Source organism: Arvicanthis niloticus, chromosome 9 (assembly GCF_011762505.2).
Source record: "Arvicanthis niloticus isolate mArvNil1 chromosome 9, mArvNil1.pat.X, whole genome shotgun sequence".
In the NCBI taxonomy this organism is placed as follows: domain Eukaryota; kingdom Metazoa; phylum Chordata; class Mammalia; order Rodentia; family Muridae; genus Arvicanthis; species Arvicanthis niloticus.
In genome coordinates this window covers 3,676,750-3,702,771 of record NC_047666.1, presented here as the reverse complement: position 1 = coordinate 3,702,771, position 26,022 = coordinate 3,676,750, and the positions used below count along the sequence as shown (strand labels likewise).

The 26,022-nt window shown below is 36.6% G+C and overlaps 1 protein-coding gene across 2 annotated transcripts in view; it reads right to left on the bottom strand.

Moving 5' to 3' along the window:
* Positions 1–26,022, bottom strand: part of Grid2 (glutamate ionotropic receptor delta type subunit 2) — a 1,355,396-nt gene that overhangs the window by 560,748 nt on the left and 768,626 nt on the right. For both annotated transcript variants that reach the window (XM_034512535.2, XM_034512534.2), the window contains exons 6-7: positions 24,448–24,621; positions 17,324–17,485 (exon numbers count right to left, since the gene is read on the bottom strand). In XM_034512535.2, the coding sequence (XP_034368426.1) occupies positions 17,324–17,485; positions 24,448–24,621 (336 nt within the window). The remainder of the gene's footprint in view (positions 1–17,323; positions 17,486–24,447; positions 24,622–26,022) is intronic.

Below are 26,022 nucleotides of genomic sequence, written 5' to 3'. Positions count from 1 at the left end.
CATCTCCTCTGTCATTTGCCTGTGCTCCTTGCTTGCTTCTATCTTTTTAAAGAGAATATATCCAATTGATGCAATTCAATTTTATACCATGCATGAGGTCAGTATTAGTGTGGCAAAACTTCCAATATCCCTTACAAATTTAAATGAAGAATAGAGTGGATTTTATTATCACTGATATTTCTAAGTTGAAAATATATGTATGAATATAGCCTACATCATTATATATAAGTTCCAACTACTATAATTCTAAAAAAATCCTATTTAAAGAAACCAATTATATATATTTATTCATAAGGGCAAGGTACCTGCCACATTGCATAATTAGAGAGCAAAGAGTACCTTGTAGGAGTTAGGTCTCCTCTTCTACCATGTGAGTTCCAGAGTTAGAACTCAGGTGATCAGGCTTGTGGGTAAGGTGCTCAGACATCTCACTAGCCTATACAATCTCTTCCATGCAAAAGTAAAGGCACATAGCTTTCATGCCAGCACCTGGGATGCAAAGGCAGGCAGAAATCTATAGGTTGGAAACCAGCATGGTCTGCATAATGAGTTCCAGTCCAACCATGGCTACATCATGTCCCTGTCTCAGAGGAACAACCACAAAAAGCTTTTATTCTCATTCTACCTCAAAATATCCCCTAACCACATGAAAGTTCTGCTTATTGTCTCACTTCTAGAAAGAGGGACAGGATTGCATGTTCTTACGATTAATATATGGAAAACTCTAACCCCAGAAAGTTTTAAACATCCAATCACTCTTTTACATTCTTAGTCTTCCCAGTCGGTAGGCTATGGCTATTCTGGGCCAAGTCCTTTTCTGCAGGAAGCAGCTTGCATTGTGTAACTTAATGCATTTACAGAAAAAAAGCATAAAAACCATAAATCAGAGGACTTGCACTTATTTTGCTGCAGCCCTACCTTGCTCACCCTTTTGACTTTGTAATTTATCTTCTTTTTGCTCTATCTTTAATGAGCCTTTGACATTCATAACCAGAGGATTCTGCCCTCAGGAAGTTGTCTAGGATGCACAAGAGGTCAACACTGTAAGCAAGTATGCCTTTAAACAGCATTCCTTGTTATCGCAGCCAGATTTAACCAGATTTTTTTGTTATTTGTTTTGAGATTTCGTGCTTTTGATTTTTTTTTTTTTATCTAACTTCTGATTAAGCTTAAAAGTAGAGGTTTTCAAAAGCGTTCTGGCTGGGGTGATGAATGAACATTGCCTTTGTGTATTCATGGTTGTATTTATAAATATCATGGTGATACAGAAGATTTTAAACAACATAATCTAATGGATTGTTGATAAAGCAAACAGCAAACTAGAATTCTGTATGTTCTTTACACTGACTGTCTATACAAATAATATAGAAATATCAGGGAAAACAAATAGAAAAAAATAAGAAGAAAAACGAAAGAAAACTTAAAAATGGGAGAATCTTAGCCTCTGCCTTTTTATCAGGGAATTGAGTCCATTGATGTTGAGAGATATTAATGATCAGGAACTGTTGATTCCTGTTATTGTGATGTGTATAGTGGTTGTGTGTGTGTGTGTGTGTGTGTGTGTGTGTGTGTATTACTTTGCTGGTGTGAGATTATTTATTTCCTGTGGTTTCTTGGGTGTAATTAGCCTTCTTTGGTTGAAGTTTTCTTTCTAGTATCTTCTGTAGGGCTGGATTTGTAGATAGATAATGTTGAAATTTGGTTTTGTCATGATAGAATTATTTTTTCCTTCTATGCTGATTGAAAGTTTTGCCTTGTATAGTAGTCTGGGCTGACATTGGTGGTCTCTTAGCATCTGCAAGACATCTGCCTAGGCCCTTCTGGTTTTGAGATTCTCTGATGAGAAGTCAGTTGTTATTTGGATAAGTAAACCATTATTTGTTACATGGCCTTTTTCACTTGCAACTTTTAATATTCTGTCTTTGTTCTGTACATGGAGTGTTTTGATTATATGGTGAGAGAATTTGCTTTTCTGGTCCAACCTATTTGATGCTTTGTGTATGTATAATCTTTGTGTATGTATGTAGACATATTTGTCTTTAGGTTGGAAAAAAATTTTTCTGGACCTTGGAGCTGGGAATCTTCTTCTCCTATTCTGGTTATTCTTCAGTTTGATCTTCTCATACTGTCCCAGATTTCTTGGATGTTTTGCATCATTTACTATTTAGATTTAGCATTTTTGTTGACCAACGTTTCTATTTCTTCAATCATATCCTCTAGGTTTAAGATTCTCTCTTCTATCTCCTGTATTCTGTTCTTGCCTCTATAGTTCTTTTTTTCTTCCTTAGGTTTTTCATGTCTATGTTTGTGTTTTCTTTATTGAGTCTATATCCATTATCAAATCTAGAACAGTTTTGTTCACTTCCTTTACCTATTTGATTATATCTCCTGTATTTCTTTATGGGATTTATTAATTTCTCCTTTAAAGACCTCTATAATCTTCATACTATTGGATTTAAGGTCATTTTCTTGTGCCTTGGTTATGTTAGCATAGCCAGGACTTGCTGTAGCAGGACATCAGGCCATATTGCCCTGGCTCTTGTCGATTGTGTTCTTACACTGTCCTTAGCCATCTTGTTGTTCCTGTTGTTGGCTGGATATCCCTGATGCCAGGAAGACTCTGGATCCATCTTACAACCATCAGAATGGCTAACATAAAAAAAAAAAAAAACCTCAAATGATAGCACAGTGAGGATGTAGATCAAGAAGAATATTGATTAGAGTGAAAACTTGTATAGCCCCCTAGGAAATCAATTTGGGAGTTTCTCAGAAAACTGGGGAGAGTTCAACTTCAAGACCCAACTATAGCACTCCTGGGCATGTACCAAAAGATGCCCCACAATATAACAAGAGCACTTACTCAACTATGTTCATATTCACTTTATTTGTAATAGCCAGAAACTGGATACAATGTAGATGTCCCTCAACAGAAGAATAAGATCAAAATCTCAGGTGACAGCAGATGCTGGTGAGGATGTGGAGAAAGAGGAACATTCTTCCATTGTTGGTGAGATTGCAAGCTGGTACAACCACTCTGGAAATCAGTCTGGCAGCTCCTCAGAAAATTGGACATATTATTACCTGAGGACCCAGCTGTATCTCTCCTGCGCATATAACGCAAAAGATTCTCCAACATATAACAAGAACACATGTTTTACTATGTTCATAGCAGTCTTATATATGATAGACAGAAACGGAAAAGAACCTAGATGTCTTTCAAAAGTGGAATGGATACAAAAAGTGTGGTACAGTTACACAATGGAGTACTACTCAGCTATTAAAAACAGCAAATTCATGAAATTCTTAGGCAAATAGATGGAACGAGAAAATATCCTGAGTGAAATAACTCAATCACAAAAGAACACACATGGTGTGTACTCATTGATAAGTGGATATTAGCCCAAATGCTCAGAATACCCAAGATACAATCCACAGACCACATGAAGCTCAAGAAGAAGGAAGACCAAACTGTGTGTGTTTCAGTCCTTCTTAGAAATGTGAACAAAATACTCATGGTAGCAAATACAGAGAAAAAGTCTAGAGCAGAGACTAAAGGAAAGGCCATCCAAAGACTGCCCCACCTGAGGATATATCCCATATACAGAAACCAAACCCAGACACTATTGCAGATACCAAGAAGTACATGCTGACAGGAACCTGACATAGCTATCTCCTGGGAGGCTCTGCCAGAACCTGACAAATACAGAGGTGGATGCTCACAGCCAACCATTGGACTGAAAAATAGGGTCCCCAAGGGATGAGTTAGAGAAAGGACTGAGAAATCTGAAGGGGTTTGTATCCCATAGGAAGAATGTTGCGGCCCAAGCTGCCCCAAGTTTGGGGGCCAAAAATGTCTCGGACCGTTCTGTCAATGTTGGAACCTGCACTGCTAAAAGCCTTGGAGGCTAAATTGTTAGAGCCAGCATTGCCCCAAGCTGCCCTGGCCTGAGGGTCAGGGTTCAGCAAGAGAGCGAGTGAGGATGGACTGGAAGAATGGAGACCAGACAGAGTGTGATTCAATCCCGTTTATTCTTCTGTCTCTCTTCCTGGTCCAAGTCCCAAGTCTTGAGTTCCTAGTCCCTAGCTCCTAGTCCCTAGTGCCTCCAACTTCCAAGTTACTTCTTCCAAGTGCTAAGTGCCTAAAACCTAATAAGTCTTCTTCCTCAATGCCTAATTCCTACTCCAAGTTGTACTCTGTAACCTAATTCCTAGTTCCAAGTTGTACGCTAAGTTGTACTGAACTCTTCTGTCTGCCTCTTGCCTTTTATATGTCTCACTTCTAAGCCATGTCTCTAAGTCACACCTTTAAGTCATGCCCTTAGGCCTTGTCTCTAAATATGATCTTTAAGTCACGCCCTTAAGTCTCTCAGCTCTAAATCACAGCTTTAAGTCTCACACACCCAAGGGAAGATCCTGGGTATCTAAACCAAGATGTTATCAGAGTGTGCTCAGCTGTTGTAGTCTGATGTAATCAAGTCTCTTTTCAGGGTATATGGCTCAAGATGGCTGCAAGGATGATAGCCGCCTTCTGTTGGCTCCCTACAGAAGAATAGTAATATCAACCAACCAGCCTCTCCAGAGCTCCCAAGGACTAAATCACTAACCAAAAAGTACACATGAAGGAACCCATGGCTTTAGCTGCATATGTAACAGAAGATAGCCTTGTTGGACATCAATTGAAGGACAGGCCCTTGGTCTTATGAAGACTCAATGGCCTGGTGTAGGGTAATTTGAGGGCGAGGAGGTGAGAGTGGCTGTGTGGGTGGGGAAACACCCTCATAGAAGCAGGGGAGGGGGATGGGATAGGGGGTTTCGGGGAAGAACCCAGAAAGGGGATAACATTTGAAATGTAAATAAGGAAAATATCTAATAAAAAGGAAGAGAGAGAGAGAGAGAGAGAGAGAGAGAGAGAGAGAGAGAGAGAGAATGTGGTACATTTATATAATAGAATACTACTTAGTTATTAAAAACAAAGACATCATGAAATTCTCAGGAAAATGGATGGAACTAGAAATTATCCTGAGTGAGGTAAAGAAACTCAGAAATACATGGTATGTATTCACTTATAAGTAGACATCACCTATAAGTAGACATTAACTACAAATTACAGAATAACCATGCTACAATACACAGACCCAAAAAACTAAGTAATAAGGAGAGCCCAAAGTAGGAGGCTTGAATCTCATTCAGAAGAAATAAAATAGACATTGGAGATGTATGGTGGGAAGGAACTGGTTGGGAGAAGAGGTGAGGAGGAGAACAGTGATGGGGACTAGGTGCAGGAAGTGGGGTGGAAGAGATCTGGAAGAGAGAACTGGTAGGGAGGCCCTCTAGGACTAGCCTGAGACCCAGAATGGGGGAAGTTCTCAGGAGTTTATGGGATGACCCTAGCTGAGATTCCTAGGAACTGAAGATATAGACACTGAAGTGGTCACCTCCTGGAGCCAGATGGAACTTCTAGTGGAGGCAGGGGAACAACAACCCCCCCATAAAATTTTTGACCCAAAATTTGTCCTGCCTGCAAGATGAACAGGAATAAAGATGGAGCATCAATTTTAAAAAAAGGCCAACAACCCCTGACACCTTAATGATGCTCTGCTGTGCTTGAAGACTGGAGCAGAACTTAACTGTCTCCTGAGAAACTCCATCCAGAAGCTGATAAAGACAGATGCTGAGACCCACAGCCTAACATCAGGTGGAGCTAGGGGAACTATATGAAAGAGTGGGAGACAGGATTTGGGGGTCTCTGTTCAAGGATACCACAAGAGAACCTACAGAGTCAACAGGGCTGTCAGAAACAATCATGCTATCAACAAATAACATACAAGGATTGGACCTAGGCACCATATACATTTGTAGCAGATGAGCAACCAGCTTGGTCTTTGTATGGGTCCCCTAACAATTTGAGTGGCGAGCACTGTGTCTCTGACTCTGTTCCTGCCTTTGGATTCCCTTCCTGTAGCTGGATGGCCTGGTCCCACTTCAGTGGGAAAAGATGCACTGAGGCTTCCTTGGACAAGATGTCCCAGGGCAGGGTGGTACACTAGGAGGGATTCCCTTTCTCTAAGGAGAATATGAGGGGATAATAAAGGGAGGATTTGTGAGGAGAGGAAAGATTGGGGGCTGCAACCAGGATGTAAATAAATAAGTAATAAATGAATAAGTAAATAAATAAATCAATAAAAAAAGAAAAGAATATGATTACCAAATTGCTTATGTTTTGGGTTGTTTATGAGTTTAAAAATCTCCAGCAGAAAGAAAACATTAAATCTCCTTTAGTGATTGCGCTAGATAGTTTAACATCTACTTGACATAGCTAAAGTCGTCTGTCAGGAGGGAAGCTCAGTTGAGTTAATGATTCCATAAGTTTGGGCTGTAGGAAAGTCTATTAGACATGTTCTTAACTAATGATATTTGTGGGAGGGGCCAGCAAATTGTGGATGGGACCACCCATGGGTTGTTGGTCCTGGTTTCCATAAGAAAACAGTCTGAGAAAACCATAAGGAGCAAAGACAGTAAGTAGCACCCCTCCATGGCATCAGCATCAGCTCTTCCCTCTAGGTTCTTTCCCACGTTGGGTTCAGTAACCCAAATTAAGACAGTAATGTATGAATAAATATAATCAGAAATGAAGTGATGGTTTCAAAATAGGTTCAAAGGTCAGTTAAGTTGTATGAAATGCTTAGAAAATTTTGAGGCTACATATAACATTTACATATGCATATATATACTAGCACACACTTATCCATATACCAAATCTACATTCAGAATAGACTTATAGCAAACAGATGATACTGTCCATGCCTTAAAGAAAGCAACTACAACTCATAAATTAAGGAGCTCTAACTGATAAATGTCCCTGTCTTTCTAAGTTTTCTCTCTAAACTATACATGCACATTGCTTGTCTTATATAGCATATATATTCTAAAGTGAATTGCTCAAAACGAACATTTGAATAAAATTAAAATGTGCTGTTACCTGCCTTGTAAAACAAAAGAACTAAAATTCAAACATTCATTGGTTAATTCTGAGAGTCTTCTTCAAAGGGTATAAATGATAGTTGCTTATGTTTATTCATATGCATGCGCACACGTACACACACACAGACACACACACACACACACACACACACACACACACACACACACACCACGTGTTCTGTCCCATATTTGTGAATATGGAGAGAAATAGTCAATGCCCTGTGTCTTTCTCAATACAACTTCTTCCTATGTTTTGAAACTGGGTCTCTCAATCTAGAGCTTTCCAAGTTTGATACATTAATTAGCTATCAAAATCCTACTAATTTTTTTTTTTTTTTTTGTGAATGCTGAGAATTTCAACTCGGGTCTTCTTGATTGTATGGTATGTACCTTACCCACTATGCAATTTTTGAAAACTACCATAACAAAAGTCTGTTTATTTGTGAAATTTGTATTTTATAGTTCAAGTTGTGTTCATGCATATGTCATCCTAATTTTTTTCTCCTTCAGATATGTACATACTCAATGATGTATTATTACTTTTCTACAGAAAGCCAATATGTTCTTTTTCTCTAAGGATTTATATTTTGAAAGATTGCAAACAAAATAACCTATATCTCATCTTGCCCATGGCATAAACTATTTTTATCTTTTTAGAATTACTCCTTATCATTACTTCTTACAGTCTCCAAATTGCTTCTCAGTGGCCTAAAAACCTGCCACTTGTGCCTGCCTGTATGCATATAGAGGCTGTAGCCTGGCCCATTCCTGTTCTAAGGAGTAGTATGAGCCTCTACACTGGGGTCCATGTATGTTCTGTCCTCATCAGTAGAGTTCTACAATGGCTCCTTCCCTGGAAGTTAGAGGGCATGTGGAGTTATCAATACCCTGCTTAAGACACTATAAGAATACCTTATCCCATTAGAGATAATGCTATTTTCATTAAGTGATAGTTGAAGGTTTTCTTCCATGATTTATGACTTCACCAATGCTAGGCAGCTGGCCACAGTTTTAGTGCCAAGCATGATTTTTTTTTTCTTGTTGACCATGTCCTGAGTCCAATCAAAGACTTGTTCATTATGGCAAGGGTATTTGTTCTACTACTGAATCATTAGGGATTTTATTCCATGCTAGTCTTATTGGTTCACAATCTCCATAGCTGGGTAGGAGTGTTCATTGTTTCTCTCCTTTGAAAGCTTGCATTATGATTTCTCCACTGGTGATTTGAATTATGGCTTCTAAACCGTGTAAAACATTGGCTATTTTATTTTCCTAAGACTCCCTGCCTTTCTTTTCTTGGCGTGGACCTCCTCATGTTTAACAACACGTTATGTTCGGTACGATCTTCAGTCTTGTATTTCCAGAGCAGTTGGCATTTCTCCTTATGCAGAACTGATCACACTTGTAAATATTTTGGATATTTCTGTTTACCTCCCTTATTCTGTGATCTAAAAAGTACAATATATGGCAGCATTTAGTCAATACTAAGGAATGAAAAAATTTTACTTTTGGAAACTGGAGGCATTTTGATATTTTTGGCATTCAAAAAACTCTTTTTAAACATCAACATGTTTCAACATGTATCTTTTAACTATCAGCCAATATGAGAAAATATACAGTTACTTACAGAAACCCCTGGTACAGTAGTATTTTCTAGTTTTTTTTTTAAATAAGAAGTAAAAATAATTATCACAAGGATTTAAGAAGAAATTGAACATTAAGCCAATGTAAAAATACTTGAGGCAGAGAATTTTGATTAACTTATATAGAATACATGAAAAATGACTAGTAACTTTTATTTGTAATCCCAAATTTTTAATATATAATATTTTTCATTTACTCTTTTGTCTTTAAACAAAGCTGTAATCATTTCTTCCTAAAACTCAGGTCTGATTTCATCTGAAATTTATTTTCATATTTTATTGATCCATTAAGTAAGTTCCTTTTTGTCATTTTCTTTCCAGATCAGATAATTCTCTTCATGTGTTCTATGTGTTTGGAAAATTAATCAACCTTTGTCATTGTATTTATGATTGATTCCAGTAGAGGTGTCAGCTAGAGTGTCTCACCATCTGGAACATCTTTCTCATAGCTCTCACAGCAACGCCTGTTACTATTTAGTTCTCTTTTGAGATGCCATAAGGTCCTTCCGACTCTTTCTAATTATTTTCTATTTTAAGCCAAGTCCCAACGGAACATGCTCTAGGATGGAAATTTCATTGTGCATAGAACGTTTGCTTAAAGTACTGTGGAGAAACCATATGAAAGAGACTAGAAGTAGCAAGACTGGCTCAAACAGGAAGAAAAACTGAAAAGCCAACAAATGTGATCCAGGATCAGTTGTATGTATCTCAAGATTAAGGAAGTGAAGGGATTATACCATTTTAGTTTGATAGTAGCCATGTGATATAGAATTCGCTCAGAAAGTGGGAAAAGCAGTAAAACAAAAACTGTAAAGAAATTCAGCTCCATTGCTGTGTGCCTTGGCAGATATATTTACTGAGAATCTTGGTTTCTTTAAAAAACACAGAAGTATTGTAAGAATATGTTTTCTTTTGAATCCCAGGTGTGGGATACAAGGCTGCTTTAGAGTGTCCATAGCAACTGACTGTGATTTGCCTAGTACTCTAGCAGAGTTGTGATTTTGACAGCTGTAGATGGTTTGTGAAAGTGTGTGAATTCTAGGGACTCTTCAGAGGATATATAAATGCTAGGGCCACAAAAAGCACTGTTGTTGCTATTGGTGGGTTGTTGGTTGTTGCTTGTATGCTGTTGGTTGTGGTTTATTAAGTAACTATGCACAAAGTAAAAACAACCAGAAGAAGAAATTAAATATCATGACAGAAAAAATCAAACATGCCTCAAGGAATGCAATGTCCTTAATCAGTAGGAAATACTTTAATGATAACTATTTCCCCTTTTTCTCTCTGTCATTTTTTTCTATCTCTGTTAGGAGGTTGATGGGAAGAAGAAAAATACTCAGAAAGTTTCCAAAAGTCTAGCTACAGGCATGACATGTCCTTCCCATGAAGCTTGAAAATGCACTGAAACACAACATATTCTTCACTATGAGTTACAATATTTTCTTTCCAATGTGTCTGGGTACCATTACTATCAAAGGTCTTAAAGAACAAGCTTTTGTACAGTCAATATTCAGTACTAGGCTGTAAGCTTTTGTGTAATACTATAAAAAAGTTTGCACTATTAATTACATAATGTAGGCATGTTTCTATATGTTTTATAAACATCTGCTGAAAAGTGATAAATAAATGGAGTACAATTTTTGCAATCATTTCAATATTAAGAATCTTAACACTATATCTAATTTAGGGTAGAAAACCTATAGACACTGATAGAATTGACAGAGTTTTGTGCCTCACAATAGAGAGCAGCAGAAGGTCCAAAACCCAGAGTGTAGTTTAATCAGACCCAATATAGGAGCCACAAGTACCCAAGGTTTCACAGCTCCTGGTTCAGGTTTCAGACACAGTCAAGAGGCCTGAACTAACCAAGTATATGAAAAATGCACAATCACATTATGAGAGTCACCAAACAGCTGTGTAGGGTGCTGACAATCCATGGAAGATGCTATACTTGCCTTAGAGAAAGACCATAGACAGAAGGACTCAAGCCCAAGCTACAGACGCATGAAAGAGCATTGAGCAGACACAAGATAGTATCTGACCCTCAGAACAGGACTAAGGGTAGAGCTTCAGATCCTACATATTGATTCCATGACATAAAGTGATACCTCAATGATCCTATGCATTAGTAATCTCTTGAACATTGTAAATACCTCCATTGAAAGAAGGAATTAAGAAAAAAAAGAAAGCAAAAATCTCTACCAACAAACCAATTATAGATGTTCAAGTTGCAGCATAAAAATAAAAAACAAAATGAAAAAAAAAATCAAAATAGTGTCATGTTCCAGGATAGTACTAATTCCACACTAATGACTCCCAGAGAGAATGATTTGGAAAAACTTCCAAAAAACCAAAGAATTTAAAAGCATGAATACAACTATGTTGAAAGAACTCCAAGATGATACAGCTTTATTCCAAGCTCACAAAAATGAACTAAATGATGAGGTCAATCCAATAAATAAAGAGAATTCAATGAAGAGATTTATTGGAAAAACCCTAAATTGAATTGAGGCTGGAAATGGAACACTCAATATTATCAAGTCAAATGAAAAGCTCAGTGGAAAGCTTCACCAATATGCAAAACAGATTCTCCAGAAGATACGGCAGAATAACTGGACTATTCAGTAAAAATCAGTGAGAAATTAATTGTGTGCATGTGTACATGCATGTGTACATGTGTTTACAGAACACAAGAGAGCTTTGAGATATGATGGAATGAGCAAATCTTCTAATTATGGGCACAGATATTATTGTCACAATTCTCTATATGCCATATGATCCAGCTGCATCACCCCTGGGCTTTATCCATAGGCTTGTACCCCCTACACTGGGCTTTATCCATAGGCTTATACCCCTTACACTGGGTTTTATCCATAAGCTTGTACCCCCTACACTGGGCTTTATCCATAGGCTTGTACCCCCTACAGAGACGCTTACACATTTATGTTCACAGCTGCTCTAGTCATGGTAAGTAAGAGAATCAACCTAGATATCCGTCAACAGAAGAATGGATAAGGAAAATGCGGTACATATACACAATGGAAGGTTACTTAGATAAAAGGGAAAGGAAATTTCTAGTTGAGTAGATGAAATTAAAAGAAAAAAAAAACCCTTTACTGAGTGAAGTAACTCAGGCTTAGAAAGACGGTGCTGCATGTTCTCTCTCATAGGTATATATTATGTTTGTTTAACTTGATTTACAAGCTAGAAACTGGTGTTTGGTAGAGAGAATACTTTACAGGAGTAATAATAGTTGATTAAAACAATTAACAATACAGAGGTATATAATGCCAGGAACACAAAAGCTTAATCAAGGAAGGATGTGGCTGCTAGGGGATGGCAGGGAATAAAGGTGAGAACTAGCTCAAGGGAGGACATATGAAAAGCCGCAAGATTAAAGCATCATTGGATGACTAGTTGCATGCATGTGGCATGAAAGACGTGGGTAGGGGGTTCAGAGGTTACAGGATTAAGTTTGAGTGATTTAACTAAAGCTAAGAATGCACGCTTTATGGAAAGACACTAATTAATATGGTAATTTCTAAATAAAACCTAAGAGTTTAAATAGAATTATTATGCATGGGTGTTCAAGGACATGTCATGCCTGTAGCCCCAATATGTCATTGGTTCGTAAGTGAAAATCACAATGCCAGGCACAGTATGCCTCCCTATTAGTTGTATTGGGCAAGAAGGCCACAGAAGTCACCTAAACCAAAACAGACTGTTGATTACCTACCATACCTACATGGGAAGACATATTGCTGAAAATGCCACACATTGTTTTTTCAGGACATTTAGAAATCAATCTAAAACTAAATGTCAAACTTCCTTCTGGATGGCTAAGCTTTTATAGTGCTGAACATTCTAGGCGTGCTGCTGGGAGAGAAAGAAAGTCTCACCTAGTGCTAGACTCTTCCTGCTACAATACTAAACTGTCAGGTGAGGTTTCCCTACTGGTGCAGTACTGGCATGGTTGTTCTGAGTAACTAATAATTTTGCTCTTACTTTTTACCTGTTCTATGAGAGAATTATTTCATGACCTCTACTGTAATTCTGGTTAGAAACCCAGGGCTACTGAGGTCCTAGACCCTAGTATACTGCTATTGTTACTTTGCTATATTGTCATGTTGTCAAATTACCTTCTAAGTATTTATCTTTATGCCCATAACATAGGCTGCTCTAAAACTTGATGAGAGAAGGTCTCAAACTTGATCAGATTTTTTTTTGAGGGTGCTCCCACTTGTAGTTTTCTGTGCTTTAGTGGATGATCCCACACTCAAGGGTATATGGACAGTATTACTTAATATGTTATCAAAACAACAAAAATAAGACATGTAATAAAGAAAAAAGGGATGCAAAAAGTACATTGGGAAATACAGGAGGTAAATGAAAGGTATATATGATCATATTTATTATATATATATATGTACAAAAAGTTTAAAAATAAAAATATAATAAAAATTAAATGCTAATAGGCAAACAAGCATTTAAACTAAAAAAAATAAAAAATAATTATACGTGTCAAGCGTGGGCACAGGTTACCATTTAAAGACTAAGGAATCTATAAATAAACATAGGCTATCCTCTTTGGATGGGCATGGCATAGCTGTGCTGTCTGCTGGAGAGCTGATACATTCTGCCCTGTGTACAATAATTTATACATTATAAAGAGATTCTTTCAGCTGTGGTTCTTAAGCCTGTTGTCTGGCTGTGGGTATCTTCTTCCACCTTTCATATCTGGTCAACATCTAATGATTTTACATATTTAATTAAACATATTTGAAAGCTAATTATTTGTTATGAAACATCAACAAATTCAGTTATATCACATGCCCACTTCTTCCTCAATACCAACATTACAACTGCAATCAAACATAAATTAAAAATAGTCATGATAAAGATTGAAAAAACAGTCATGGAAATTTAGATACGGTCTTTAAAATAATATAAATTGCTATTTTCATCATTTTAGGTTTTAGGGGTTTTCTTAACTAAATATATTTGGCCAGGGTATTCTAAACATTACTATAAGCAAGGAAAAGGTAAATGATAAAAATAATATAAAAGTTTTAGCCAAAAAACATGGTGTTTAGAACTAATAATCTATACAGTGTTTATTAAATCATTTACTTCTTCTCAGGTGTGGTTTTCTATAGTTTAAAATAGGAGAGACTAGATTAGAAGTAATATTATTAAATAACTTAGAATAATATGATCAAATAGGTTAATTAAATGCTATTTTACCTCACTACTCTAAAATTATGTAAAATTAGTAAAATTAGTAAAAAAATAATGATTTTAAGATTAAAAATCTTTTGTACCATAAATTTAAAAATCATATTTTCAAATAATAAGATATATCTAATTCTTGTAAATATTTTGTATGTAAGATAATGTCATATAAATTCTACATTTGGAAGTAAAAGTAAATGCAGTTATCCTAGAAATATTTTAAGATGCTTTAAGAAACACAAAGTGATAACACTAATTTTATTTGCAAATGATATCTACATGTATTAACAAGCACAAGAGAAGTATAAGATGCTGTTCTTAAAGTTTTCAGATCAGTCAAAAAGAAAATAAATATCAATAACTTCCTTATTTGGAATGTATATTTTATTCATAATAGTATGGTGTACACACACATACAGCAATACACAAATACAGAACACACATATACATATAAACACATACAACACACTTACATAGAAAGACAACAATACACATATTTACATACAACACACTTACATAGAAACACATACAACAATACACACACACACACACACACATATATATATACACACACAACATATACACATAGATAGACCCACATATACATATATATAATATGTTGCATATACAATATATATGTATGCATAGATAAAGCAAATATACACATGAACTTAAATACAGATGCATATATAGGACATTAATAATATATTTTAGGACCAAGTGCAGTGAAAAAATAGAATGAAAGAATCTAAATCTTTCAGGATGATTTAAAAAAAAAGGGCAATATAAATGATAGACAATATTTAAAATTAAATTTTTTAAAGATTATATACAAAAATAATGTATACAACAATGATATGCAGTGTTGGTACTAAACGTTTCTAGTTTAGGGGAGAGAGAAGGATTTCTTTCTTTACTTCCTATTTGTTGAACAGCTGCTTTCCCTGTAGCATTATATTACCTCTTCCCACAATACATCTCAGAGCTCAAACAGGAGTCTCTGAGACTAGTAACCTTCCATTGCAGTGAGCACTTATACTATAGTTGTCAGCTGCTTCATATTCCAAAAGCTTTGTTTCATCCTGGTATTAGGAATACGATTCATTCAGGGCCAGAAGTTTATTCTTGTTCTTATCTGTACTCTGTATGGTTTGTATAAAATGAAACAATATTATATATCTGTGTAAAGTGTATGTTGCATGACCTTAACATAGATTTGCTGTATTTAGATGAATATAAATCCAAATGTTGCCACTAGAATATTAACATCACAATAAGAATGCAGAAATTTGTGAAGCGTGTACATTGCCTTTCTCATTAGGCTTTGCCTTTCATTCCCTCTTCAGTCGCTCCACATACGGATGGGCTGCTAGGAAAGTCAGCACTACACTTGCATATTTAATGCTAATGCAGGGATGTCTCCAGCTTCCATAGGTGATAGTTCTCTTCAGCCCTAATTCTCAGCCTCTAAATAGGTTTACCTAATCCCTGGGCTTTGGCCACCTTCTGTGGCCCTGCCAACACCCATTCTTCTTTCTTGAATTGCTATGTGAGTCCAACACATTCTCACAATGTTTAGTTGAGTGCAGTCTCATCATTTCCTAAGTTCAAATAGAGTTACCCAAAATATTTTTATTGGGGAAGGAAAAAAGATACAACTAGGAAAAATAATTCCATCCTCTTAAGGTCAGTTTAAAGCAAGAATTCTCAACCTGTGGATCAAGACAGTTTGGGGAATGCATATCAGATATCCTCCATTTCAGATATTTACATTATGGTCCATAGCAGTAGCAAAATTATATTTTCTAAACTACCAGTGAAATAACTTTGTGGCTGGGGTCACCACAACATGAAGAACTGTATTAAAGGGTGATAGCATTAGGAAGGTTGAGAACTAGTGATTCAACTATAAGGTAAAAATGTAATGTAGCATAATGTCATTATAATTCAGACTAAGTTTTCCAGACTTGGGATTTATATACGAGGTGCAGATCTGCAGGGAATGCAAATAGCCATTCAAGATAATATTTCATAATAATTATATTAAATAATAACTTCAAATGTAAAAGTACAACATCAAATCGTTTTATATATCAAACTGGTACTTATAAAACATTTGAGTGTTATGGTGTCCCTTTCCTTAGTAACACAGTCTCACTGAATAAATATTTTCTAAGTAACCCCCTAAGCCATGGTTGTCTTTTGAGAGAAAGCTTCAGGAGTACAGATAGACGCATGTTCCTGTGTCCTCTCCAAATCAGGCACTAATAAATTGGCGGATTAGACTCATGTTCAACAACTTCCCTTGGATTTACACCTGCCAGCTCTCTACAGAGATAGTGCCGGGAGACTTTGGCAACAACTTAATTTCTATTTGTTTTATTCAATCTCCATTGAAAAAAATGTTCCGCTGCAGTGTGTTCAACATATCTAATTCTTAAGTACTTTGCTTGTTAGCCTAAACTCTCAGCAAAGTGATTCTTCATAAAAAGGAAACCAACATCAACATCAGTCTATTCTTTGCTGGAAAATCACTTCCCGTCACTTCCTGTTTGGGCATTCATTTTACAAGCAATGTGAAAATTTTCTAAACATTTCACTGTCTTTTCTAAATGTGTACATATTTCAAGTGACTAGTCGTCTTTCTTTTTGTTTCAGGAAAGCAAGGCAAACATATGAGAAAAGGAATAGGATGGGTCAGGCAAACAACATAAACCTCCTCACTGCTGTCTCCTGTGTAAAGGGTACAAGACAAAATTGTTTGTTTTATTATTCATTTCATTTTAAATCAAAGAAGCTGTGCAAGACAAACGAAGGATGTCAGCAAGGATGACATGACAAAGAGACTAATCAACTGCAGGTGCTTACACCACTGAGGAGAGACAAATGGCATAAACTGTCTTCTGGGGATGGAGCAGGGAGTTGAGCACAGTCAAGTCACCTTGGCAGGCCACACACTGCCAGTGAAGAAGTACACAAAACATTTCACAGTAGAGTAACGTGTTAACTGCTTATAAATTGTGTTTATATAATAGAAGAGAAACGTCCTTGCATCCAATGGCTTATCTTGTATTACTCAAATGAGAAGCCATGAGGTCTATTGTGAGTGTTTTCAGCTGATGGTATGGTTGATAAATCAAAAGACAAAGAAACAACATTTTATGTCTTGTAACATGCACCATAAAACCTTTGTTTCTTTACCCTAAAGGCACAACCATGGCAATTTAAATTTCATACCCTCCAGTTCTCTTCTTGAATAATTTATTTTATAAACAAGACCTCCCTTTTCTGTATATCTTTGACTTTTATAAATATTGCATTCTTCTTTTTTCTGGTTCTAGTTTGCAGCATTGTCAGTGAAAGAGAAAATAAACTTGTAAAAGATACCTAGCCACAGACCTTCCTGCCTTTTCACCCAGCTTTGTGTATCAATGCAGACCAGGGTCCTGCTGCCCATGGATAGTTACCTTCTTGATGGTCTCCAGCATGGACCGCCCTCCCTGCCAGGGCTTGGAGTTTTTCCTGATACACGACAAGCTTGCCATACTGTGCCACTTGCGGTCCTCCAGCTTCTTATGGAAGGCATTTGCAAGCAGAAGCACCGTGTCATAGATGTAAAGGTTAGAAATCTGGAAAGACATTAGATAGAAGTCATCAGACCCTCCACTCTAGCCATCCACATGGGATTACGATAGCTTAGTAGCTCTCTCCTACGATCCATGCATGTTTCACTGAGTTGCTTACTAGGCAGGATGTTTTTCTCTTCATTTCTTAGTTAGTTTTACCACTGAGAACAAGGTCTATCGGATTTTGTACCTCAATTGCTTTTCTGGTTTATTTGGGTATGAAAGAGAAGATTTAAAAAGAATAGCCTTGACAGAGGCAAGGCTACTGTTAGTGTTAGTCCTTAGAAAACCACCTGGCCCTTATTCTTCTCTGAAGAGGCAGACATCTTAAGACAGTCAAATAGAAAGGGGCCCTGAGTAATAAAGTTTCTTAGTATGTCAAGTTTCTGTTTTTGTTTAACCATATGGATTCAGCTATCAGTGTTGTTTCAAATTTGACCTTATATGAATGTCACAGGATCCAAAGTGGGGAGCAGTCTCTTTGTGTGTTTATAGAGAACTCTGTAATAAGGAAGGACAGTTATCAGAAGTAGTTATAAACATCAGAATGACTAGATGCATACAAAGAGCTGTGGGGATACACAGACACCACAATCGACTGACAAGACAAATACCACGACCAGCTGGTCACCTGTGCATGTGTGCTTTTTGTAACTTTTTCGTCTATAGTAATCATGCTTTCTACTTAGGTATCTAACTGAATTACAGCTGAGTTTTCTCCAAGGTCTATTGCAATCCCTAAATAACTCTTGCAAGGATGACCATGCACCCTATCAATTATTTATCAGTATTGCCTAGTTTTTAAGAAAAGATTAGAATTTATCCAGGATGCATGACAATGAACAGAGGTAAGAGGTCAGCGCAATCCACCAAATGTCATTTATTGACTCTCAGAAGAAAAACTTAACATAAAATAAAGCTGAGCAAAAGAGGTAATGATAGAAACTCAGTTTCACCTTGAAGCACTCCTGCTTTCTTAGGTTTTCAAGTGTCACATTTTTACAGTTTTTCCTGCAAACCAGAGAGAGGCTATGTAGATTGTCAGTGATTGTAATTAATCAAGAAGGAAATTCACAATGTCATCTCTGCATATTATAGAATGCTGTGGAGATCCAGCCACTGGGATAATTAGAGTCTGATGCTACGCACAGCCGTTAGACAGAATGTCCCAACAATACCTTGTGGGTTTCGCTTCGCATTTCAGAGAATCTTTAATAATCTGGGACTGTTAGGCATCATTTTATGTGCAAATTTATAGAAGAGGCACACTAGTAGGTGTGGGAATTTCTTTGAAGAGGTATTGAAGATACTTATGTACTCTGTAAGACTGAAGTAATTTTTATGTGGAAATATCTGGACAGGCTGCTGTTATTATCACCCAACACAGGTAACTGTTGGAGGAGCTAGGTTAGACTGGAAGAAATCTGCGAGGAATGAAGTGTAAGATCTGAAACTAAAAGTAGCTCATTAATTCCTGTCAGGCTGAGAGTGCAAGGATCCTATAGAATAATGAAAAGACACATGAAAGATGAGTGGATCATAACTAATATCCCACAGAAAATTTTCAACAGAATTCTCAAAGTGACATGAATGATGTACCCTGTCCAGCCTCTCTTGAACCACCTGCTTTCCATCTGTCTTGGACCACTCCTTACACCTGTTTGCCTGCCTGTCCTGGATCACTCTTCACACCTGCCTCCCAGCCTGTCTTGGACCACTCTTTACACCTGCTTCCTCCACCTCCATCTATATTTTGACCTTCTCTTTGCTTTGTGATAGATAGTCTAATAGAATCCTTCTATGTGCTTTTGTTTTCCTCCAAATAGTGAACTCTCGTCACATTCTGTTCAAAGGTTGCACTATAGGAGACCTAATCCTTCTTTCTGCCTGATGACCCAGACAGTCCTTTAAAGAGTAATTTATGTCATGAAACTTTCATAGAACATAATACATACATGGTTCCACTAATGCCTCCACTCTTTTTTCTCCTCTTCCTACCCTGACCACCCACCCTTTTACTGTTTCCAATTGCCTATCCCATTTTATGCATTTTGCTTTTTTTGTTGATTCACTGTGTTTAAACAGGACCACTCTCCCATACATTGGATGAAGATATCTACTGAAGCAGAAGTAGCTGTGTCATTCCTCAAAGATGACTTCTTCTTCCCTAATGGTCTTGACACCTATTCTTTCTGTGGCTCCAAGAATACTTAGTTTATCCCTCCACCAAAAATTGCTGTACTGTTAAAGCCTGTGAATGAAGTTGTGAATGAAGATGCATGCTATATGTCCCTTTTAAAATGTGTTTTGTTTTCTCTTCCTCTTCTTCTTTTTCTTCTTCTTCCTCTCCTCCTCCTCCTGGTCACTGTCTTCATGAGGTCTTTGACTCCTCCCACACAGTGATGTCAAGCCATCTGTCTCAGTATGTAAAAAGCTGGTTTCAAGTTTTATGCACACTTTCATTCCTTTCACAAGGATGACTGTCTGAAAATCTGAACATAACCCCATTTCTTACAGCCGTGCACTCCAGCTCCTGTTCTCCCATAACTGATCCACATTTCTGATCACACTTGTTCTCTGATACCAGCAAACTCATCTGCCACTTGCCCTGTAACACCCCCATCCTTCTGATGATCACCACTGGGTACAGTTTCTAGGCTGCCTGCCACACTAGACCTTTTCCTTCGTCTATCTCCTGTTTCTCCTTTCCATAAAAAGGTTAGTAACTAGAACGGACACATTAACGCAGATGTGAGCTGCCTAGGAGATAGGAGTGGGAGACAGGCTCTCTCTTGATCTTGGTAAAATGCTTCTGACACAGAGTCCAAGACTGTATTAAAGTGCTTCACAGCAGATTTGACTTGCAGTGGGATCATATTGAATTTGCCTTCAAAGTAACAATTTTGAGCAGCTGTCAGACCAAGGCTCTTCCACCTAGATTTTATGTAATTGACTGTGGGACTACGTGATTTCTGTGGAATTTCAACCTTAAGGATTATTACAAGTCAATACTAACAGTTCTGACCTTGATTATGTAATGCTACATAATCTTTTCCCTCACAGGTTTATGTCTTTCATAATTTTGATCAAGTGGAGATTGACACATTAGAATTGAGTTAGAGGACAGAAGTTTGTGAATGATCATGCAGAGGATATTTATCTAGGCATTGTGAAAGGTTCTGACTCTGTACTTCTCAAACTGACCTTAAAAGAATAGCTAGTGGCAAGCTATATACATCAGAATGTCTTCAGTGCCAGAAAATGAATTTAAAGTACATTCTAGGTATATCAAATTTTAGAAGTTTGATCGGCATATGTAGGTGATTCAGTTTTACACAATGACTTAGAGAAAAATCAATAGTTTGGTCAACAAATTATTTGAAATATTTTAGTTTTATAAAATCTCTGATGTTATAATTTTTAAAGTAAGTATATTATAACGTTTTTAGTATTTTAACTTTTTCCTATTGACAGAATGTATTGCCTTTTTATCCTTAAGATTGATAATGCCTGAGTGGTAGCTACTTTGCTGGACTTTTCAACATCTTTCCTAATGAGTTCTGGAGAAAATTGCCAAATATTATATAAACTCAGTTTGTAATGCATAACACTGGTAGTCCTCCAGTATAGTAAACAGATTAAAAAATTATTTGAATAGTTTTAGTTTGACTTTGCTTTCTCTAAAAAAAAAAAAAAAAACAAAACCCTATGTTTTCTTATATGAAGTACTCAAAAACTTACTAACATATTTTTAAACTTATATAAATATGCATAGTATTGCACACTACCATTACTTAGTATACTAATCTTAAAAGAATTTTCTCTTTTGTCTTGTATTGAAGATTATAATAGTAATCTTCAATCTCTAGGACTTTGGTTCTGCCTCTCATTCTTTACCTTTTCTCTCTAAATTACATTAGTGGTATTGTGATTATATCTGCTAGTTCACTGATTGCTCTGGGCAATTATTTAGCAAATCTTATTTAAGCATGGATGTATATCCTTCAAATCTTCAAACCAAGGCTGGACATGGTAGCACAAGCCTTTAATCCCAAGACTTGGGAGGCAAAGGCAGGTGGGTCTCTGTGAGTTCAATGCAAGCAGAGTCTACAGAGTGAGTTCCAGGACAGCCAGGGCTACATAGAGAGAACCGGTGTCCAAATCAAAACAACAAACTCCAAACCCTTGTGTTTTCTAATTCACTGAGTTACATTCTATGATGAGCTTTGCTGGTATAAGTCCAGCTTTGTCCCCCGAAATTACATTCATGGTCTTAACTATACCAACAATCTAACATGTGGAACACAGGGTTTTTTGTTTATTTTTTTTTTTTTGAAAAAAAAAATGGGGAGCCTTCTGTTTTCTCTGCATTGTACCCAAGCTAACAAAGCCTCAGCGTGAAGGAAGGGTTGCTCCACTGTTCACCCTGTCATTGTTACTTATGATGCAACTTTAGCTAATTCCAGGTCATTTGCTTCTTGATTTCTAATTTAAGATTTATGTAATTTGTCTTCAATGTTTTCCAAACCTATCTTCCCTTGCTAAATACATTTAAAAGGCAGTGGCTAAAAGCCCACCAACAGGTCCATGATTCTTCATCTTTTCTCAGTACATAAGTCCACTGGATGTTAGAATTCAATTTCTAGCGTTAGTGCTCACCTGAGCTCTATTTGCATACTTCCATTCATAGGCGTTGCTTTTAACTGAGCACTCCAGAATGCTGATATAAAAGTCTACCTGTGGTCCCACTCACCTGCTTTGCTTCACAGACCTGACCTGAACGGGCTTATTTTCCTAAGGAGCTCTTTCTCTCTATTCCTAAACTAGCAGGCAGTGAGAACCCAGTGAGAATTTAATGCAGAGGACCATTTGATTTAGTTGCTTCTCTAACAAGAGTGAAATAAAGCTTTAAACCTAGGAAGGGCTGAATGCTGAGTACTCTGCTTGCAGTGGAATACTTCAAATTCAAGAGCTCTGAACGCATTCTCTTAATTATGTAAATATTCGCATGTAAAAAGTTTCTATTAGTTCTTATTTCCACATAGTAAATACTTAGTATAATTCTCTCATACATAAGAGATAAGTTAATATGAAACAATTTCTAAAATAAAAAAGATCATCTTAATTGTTTTGTTCTCTTTCATTTGTTGATTTGAGAACAAAAGGAAAAATTTACAAGGCTGGGTGGTATGTCTGTCAAACCCTTGTTTGTCCCCTAGTGTGAATGGGGACATAGAGAGAAAATGCTTGTTATGTGGTTATCTAAATCAACAGTTACACTATTAGGCAGATATACTTTGATGCTCTCTGCTTTCTGCAAATGACAGCCATTGGCGTTCCTAAGTGCTGTTTATATTTCCTGATAATTCTTTTAACGTGAACAGATTTTAACATTTCACAATTTTCTAAGTTAACTTAATGTTTTCCTTCATTTAGACTCCTATCACCTTCATATTATCCTCATAATCAATTATGATGCAAAAAATCCATCACAAACATAAAATTAAAAGCAGTGCTAAATTTAGACAGGCATGGTAAGGCTTCAAGAGTCTCTCACATGGAAGAGGATAAAGCTAAACTCCCTTAAAACTTCGCAAAGAACAGCTATTTAAATATGCAATAATCTTGGAGCCATGGACCTAATAAGAATAAACATGAGGAAATGTTAGGGTAAACGGTAATCCTCTCAACAGCCCATGAGTGAAAGGGGCTGTGGATTTAGCTACCAAAGACTTGGTTTTACACAATTATCTTATGAGATATTGTGGGACACAAATTAGTTTTCCTAGGGTTGTATTTCCATATTACTAAAATATTTCTGGAGAGTAAAATATTTTCAATACTAAACTTTTTAAAGGATGACATTTTTGGAATATATTATATTTTTCTGATTTGCAAAATTGACGATAATCTTTGCTGATGCCTAATGTTACCCTTTAAATATCTTTAGGTGTTGACACAACACTCCAGCAGTACACACAGAGACTGCTGTACCATGCAGGTTTGTTTTTCAGTACAGCCCTCTTGACTACCATATAGGTGAATGTGAGGATTGATTCTTTCTTCCTCCTGCGGTTGCAAGACTGGAGAATTTCTCATGGCCCCCTGCTGCTGGTGCCTGCTTTCCTTAACACCACCTTCCAATGGGCAGATTGAGATCTCCAGTACAAGAGGAAATTAGCTGATAGGATTTTTCTTTAAAGAAGAAAAGAAAAGGAAAGAAAAGAAGAGGAAAAAGAAACAGGCTTCAAAAGCTGTCTAAAAGACAGGTTTCTGAGTAAGCTTTGTAAACTCGGTACTCTGCAGTCTCTGACTCAAAAATGTGTGTTTAATTTGACATTCTTTCTGTAATGGTGAGGGCGCCATTGTCTCTTGTGTGAGTTAAGTAGAGACCTACAGCACCACAGCACATTTTAAATATGCTCTCACTTCTTTCTTTCTTTCTTTCTTTCTTTCTTTCTTTCTTTCTTTCTTTCTTCCTTCCTTCCTTCCTTCCTTCCTTCCTTTCTTTTTCTTTCTTTCTTTTTTTCTTTCTTTCTTGTTTTTTTAAGAGTTAAAGTTCTTCAATCTAGAAATCCTTTTAAAAGGGAATAAATGTCTCTGCCTTTTATGTCAGAGTACTGAAGCAATTCTGTTCACTTAATACTTTGAAGTGCGGCCTTGGGTGTGTCAATTGCAGTCCCACTCCAGGAAATGCCCCGTGTCTGCTTGTTTGCTTAGAAGGAAGGAAGATTCACTAATTGTATTTTTTATTAAGGAAGTAGGCATTTTTTTCTCACAATAGGATCAAAGGCATCAAAAACAAAGGCTCTTTGCACTGCCTGCCAAAGGCACTTAGATGTAAGAGGATGGAATGTATCCAAGAACAATAAAGTATGACATTTCATTCTAGTGTCATTCAGAGATTTCATCCCAGGCCCCCAAAAATGCACCCTGGAAGATATACTTCACCCTTTAAGACCTACCTCCATATTCTGTGCGAAGGGATCCTTGGGATCGCACAGTGTTGAAGAAATTCGATGGTTGCCACGGAAACAGCGCTGACTTATATTCTGGGGGACTGGAAAAGTCTGCCGAATTATTGTTAACCTTCCAATGGACCTTCTGACAAGTTCCTGGACATCCACATCATTTATTTCCTAAAAGATAAGAAGAAGTAGAATTAGAAGTTCTTAAATATAGTAGCAGAAATACAAAAGAATTGCTGACCAGTTATTTGGAGGTACCAAAGAATCTGTTGCCCTAACACATCCACTTCATTTAACTAGTATTCAGTGAAAGTTATGTGTATTCATCAAAATGGTGAATCAGTTATACTTGCTTTTAGTTGCTTTACATTATGTAATAACCTGATGGCTCAACATATCTACACAGAACATGTGGCCCAAAGATGCTTTATTTAAAGCAATTTAATAACCAATTATGTTGAAAATATAAGAGAAAAATATTGAAAGTTCACAAAATAAGATTCAATTACAGTTTATGATTCATTAATAGCTTTCAATATATTTTGTATACTAAGGAAGGGAGATATAAAATGCATCCTTGTTCTTAGTGATAAAAATTGGGGATTTTAAGTGAACTAAGTAAAAGAAAGCAAAGGAGACACTATTTTAAAATGTTTTTTTACCAATGTCCATAAATGTTTCTTATTGGAAGGGGTCTGTTCTCAATAACTACTGATGAAAGAGTTAACTTTTGCTGTGGTTATTACATAAATGTAAGTAGTTCTGTTGATTAGCATAAACCATGTCAATGAAATCTAGAACTATATAAATGATACTGACACTGTGTATGTATGCATGCCAAACTCTAAGAAACTCATTCTCTACTCCCTTCACTTACATGTCCTTATTCTGCAATTAGCTTTGAAGTTTAGGCTCAATAACAGACATAGAAATAATATAAAATAATATTCTCATGGATATGTATCTGTTTTACTTGTGATTAGAACAAACGTGACAAAGCAGTGTCAAAGCAGCTTGTGTTTCATCGTGCCCATTTGAAATATTTAAAGCCAATAAAGCTTTTTTTTTTTTTGCAATGAACACATTATTGGTGCGAATTGATTTTTATGCAATGAAAATAAATGATTGTCCTGTGCATTCCTATGTTTATATGCAAGAAATCAACATACATGATGAAGGAAAGTCAACCTCCAAGTGTTAATTTGTTTCTTTTCTCTACCATGTTAATTACAAATTACCATTCTTTGTGGCATATAGCCAGAAAACTCACCCCTTCTTTAAGTTCTTTATGAAATATAGGTTTCTCTAAAAATAAAATAACACCTGCCATCAGCTGTATCCACAGCAACATCAGGAAGTTCTGGGTGATTAATCCTTAATGCACCATAAACAATGGCTTTCAGCAGCTTAAATGCTGTCTTTTCACCTTAGTCTGTGTCATTTCACTGGCCACCTAAACTTTGTCTGGCACAAGCCTAGTACTTTGAATTTTCCATTACCTGCTCACAAAGCAGAATTAAACAGTGTCCAGCCAATTCTATTTTTAATACCTGATATTCATCTGAAATCTTT